The sequence below is a fragment of the Corvus brachyrhynchos genome, unplaced genomic scaffold (assembly GCF_000691975.1).
Source record: "Corvus brachyrhynchos isolate BGI_N302 unplaced genomic scaffold, ASM69197v1 scaffold875, whole genome shotgun sequence".
NCBI lineage: Eukaryota > Metazoa > Chordata > Aves > Passeriformes > Corvidae > Corvus > Corvus brachyrhynchos.
In genome coordinates, this window is record NW_008238107.1 from 91004 (window position 1) to 93535 (window position 2532).

Below are 2532 nucleotides of genomic sequence, written 5' to 3' on the forward strand. Positions count from 1 at the left end.
TCTGCCCCTGAATCCCCTGGGAATTCCCACCTCGGTCGTAATCCCTGCTGCGGTCATCATAGCGATCCCGGCTCCCAAAGCCGCGATCCATGTCCCGCCGCGGCCCGTCCCGATACCGGTCGTCATAGCGATCACGATATCCTGGAAGTGGAATGAGGTTTTATTGGGATAGGCACAGATTCCACAAAGAAGGAGGAAAATCCTGGTGCTGCTCCAGGTGGGAGAGGGGGAGGCCCCATTTATCCCTACAAACTGGGAATGAAGAGTTTTGGGAATGAATGAGCTAAGGGTAGGAATGAGTTCTGAGAACGAATGAACTCCAAGTGGGGAATGAACAAGCTCAGGGTGGGAATAAGTTCTGGGAATGAACGAGGACCAGATGGGAATGAACAAGCTCAGGGTGGGAATGAACTCCTGGAATGAACAAGGACCAGATGGGAATGAACGAGCTCAGGGTGGGAATGAGCTCAGGTAGCCCCTCGTTCCAGACAGAGCAGTATCAGGTGCCCCCGGATCTCGGGACAACGCTGGTTCCCAGGGGCACCGGGGAGGGAGGGAGCACCTGGAATGCTGGGCCCATTCCCTTCACTCACTGTCCCCAAATCCATCGTCACTCCGGCGCGGGGGGAAGTCATCGAAGGCGTCGGGAGCGGCCGGACGCGCGCGCCAGTCGCTCTCGAACCGCTCCGAGTCCCGGAAGCGATCCCGGTCTCTGCCGAAGCAGCGATCATCCCGGTCTGCTGGGAGCCAGGGACACGGGCAGGGACAGGGAGAGGGAAAGGAAAAGAAAATTCAAAGGAAAGGAAGGAAACAGAGAAGGAAAGGGAAAAGGAAAAGCAAAGGGAAAGGGAGAGGGGAAAGGAAAGGCACAGGGAAGAGGAAGGGAAAAGAAAGAGAGTGAAAGAAGAGAAAAGGAAAGAGAAAGAGACAAAGAAAGGGGAAGGGGAGAGGAAGGGGAGAAGGAAAAGGGATAGAAGGAGAAAAGGGATAAAAAGGGAAAATGGATAAAAGGGAAAAAATCAGGGTCAGTGCTGGGCCCTTGGCCACTCTCCCTGAATCCCTACCCTGCCAAATCCGTGCCCGCAGCTGCACACCCACCTTTATCCTGAGCTTGATCCGCCACATCCACTCGTATCCTTCTGTTTCCTAAAGACTGGGAACAACAACGGGAAGTGAGTGCTGGGCTGGGAATTCCCTCCCCACATCCCACCTGACCCTCCCCTCTTCCAGCTGGAAGCCATTTGCCCTTTTCCCATCACTCCAGCGTCCAAATCCTTCTCCAGGTCCTTGGAGCCCCTTTAGGCCCTGGGATGTGCTCCTGGAAGCTGGGATTGGACTCACCTCTTCGTTGAGGCTCAGGGCCTGGAACAGGGAATCGATATCCTCGAATTCCGCATATCCGAAACCTTTCAACCTCTCGGGATTGGTGGGTTCCCGTGGGAGCCGCACGGCGCTGATCTGGGAAGGGAGGGAAGGCAGGGAAGCTCCCATTGGGATCTTGGCTTCCAAAGGGGAATGCGGAAGGGTGGTGGGATCTGGGATGGAGCAACTCATGGATATCCAGGGCTTGAGGGGATCAGGGATGAGGAACGAAGAGGGGGGTCCCACCCCAGACACAGCAATCTTTGGATTCAGGGACTGGGAAGAGAATTCCAGCTCCGGCAGCTGCACTGGGAATGATGGGAAGGGCTGGGCGTGCTCTGCAGGCTCCAACCCAGGCTCAGGGAAGCAGGAGCCATCTCGGAGCTCATCCCAGTGGAAAACCAGCCCTGAATGTGACCAGCACGAGTCCCACATGGACACAGGGTAGCCCACAACCTCCTTTCCCTGGATTTCGGCTCCCAAAGTGTGGGAGCTCCTGGCTCATTCCTGATCGGAGCCCTGGAAATTACCAGGAGCCACCAACATTCTTAAATGACATCCCAGGGAGTCATGGGGTCCCCAGAGCATCCCTTGGATTTTCCTGGGATGGATTTCCTGATGGGAAACCCCTTTGAAAGGATCTAGCTTGGACCAAAGGAGAATCCATGATGCATCCACGGAATCATACTTAAAGGATGGAAAATGCCAAGGAAGAGGGAAAAGGAATGAGGAAGGCCAAGGTCAGGTGCAGAGCTGGAGAAGCAAGAGTAGGACTGGTTCAAATGGGGATAAACTTGGTTTTCCCCAATTTGACTGATTTCCCTGTGGTTTTCAACACCTTTATGTGATCCATGTGGTAAGTGACTCGATTTTCGTGGTGCCTGGCGCCTAACCAGGGTCAAACCACCACATCCATGAGCTTCCTGATCCTGGTTTTTTCCCATCTGGAAGCGAGCCGCTGCCCTGCCACCCCCCAGTCTAACCTCCACCTGATTCCACAGGGAAACCCGCCCTTGGAGGGTCCTCGATCCCACTGGAGCAGTGGGAATGGCTGATCCATGGCTGGGCAACCAAGGGACTCTTTCAGGATCAACCTACAGACACCCACATCCCAGGAGAACGCCCCATGGCAACGGATATGGGCACCCCACTGAGAGCAGGAGCTGCATC

General features: G+C 55.3%; 1 protein-coding gene across 1 annotated transcript in view; it reads right to left on the reverse strand.

Moving 5' to 3' along the window:
• EIF4B (eukaryotic translation initiation factor 4B) overlaps nucleotides 1–2532 on the reverse strand; it is a gene marked incomplete at its 5' end in the record, with an annotated part of 7333 nt that overhangs the window by 3627 nt on the left and 1174 nt on the right. Inside the window, 4 exons of the mRNA XM_017733382.1 lie at nucleotides 6–141; nucleotides 594–737; nucleotides 1099–1153; nucleotides 1342–1458. Of these exons, the coding sequence (XP_017588871.1) occupies nucleotides 6–141; nucleotides 594–737; nucleotides 1099–1153; nucleotides 1342–1458 (452 nt within the window). The remainder of the gene's footprint in view (nucleotides 1–5; nucleotides 142–593; nucleotides 738–1098; nucleotides 1154–1341; nucleotides 1459–2532) is intronic.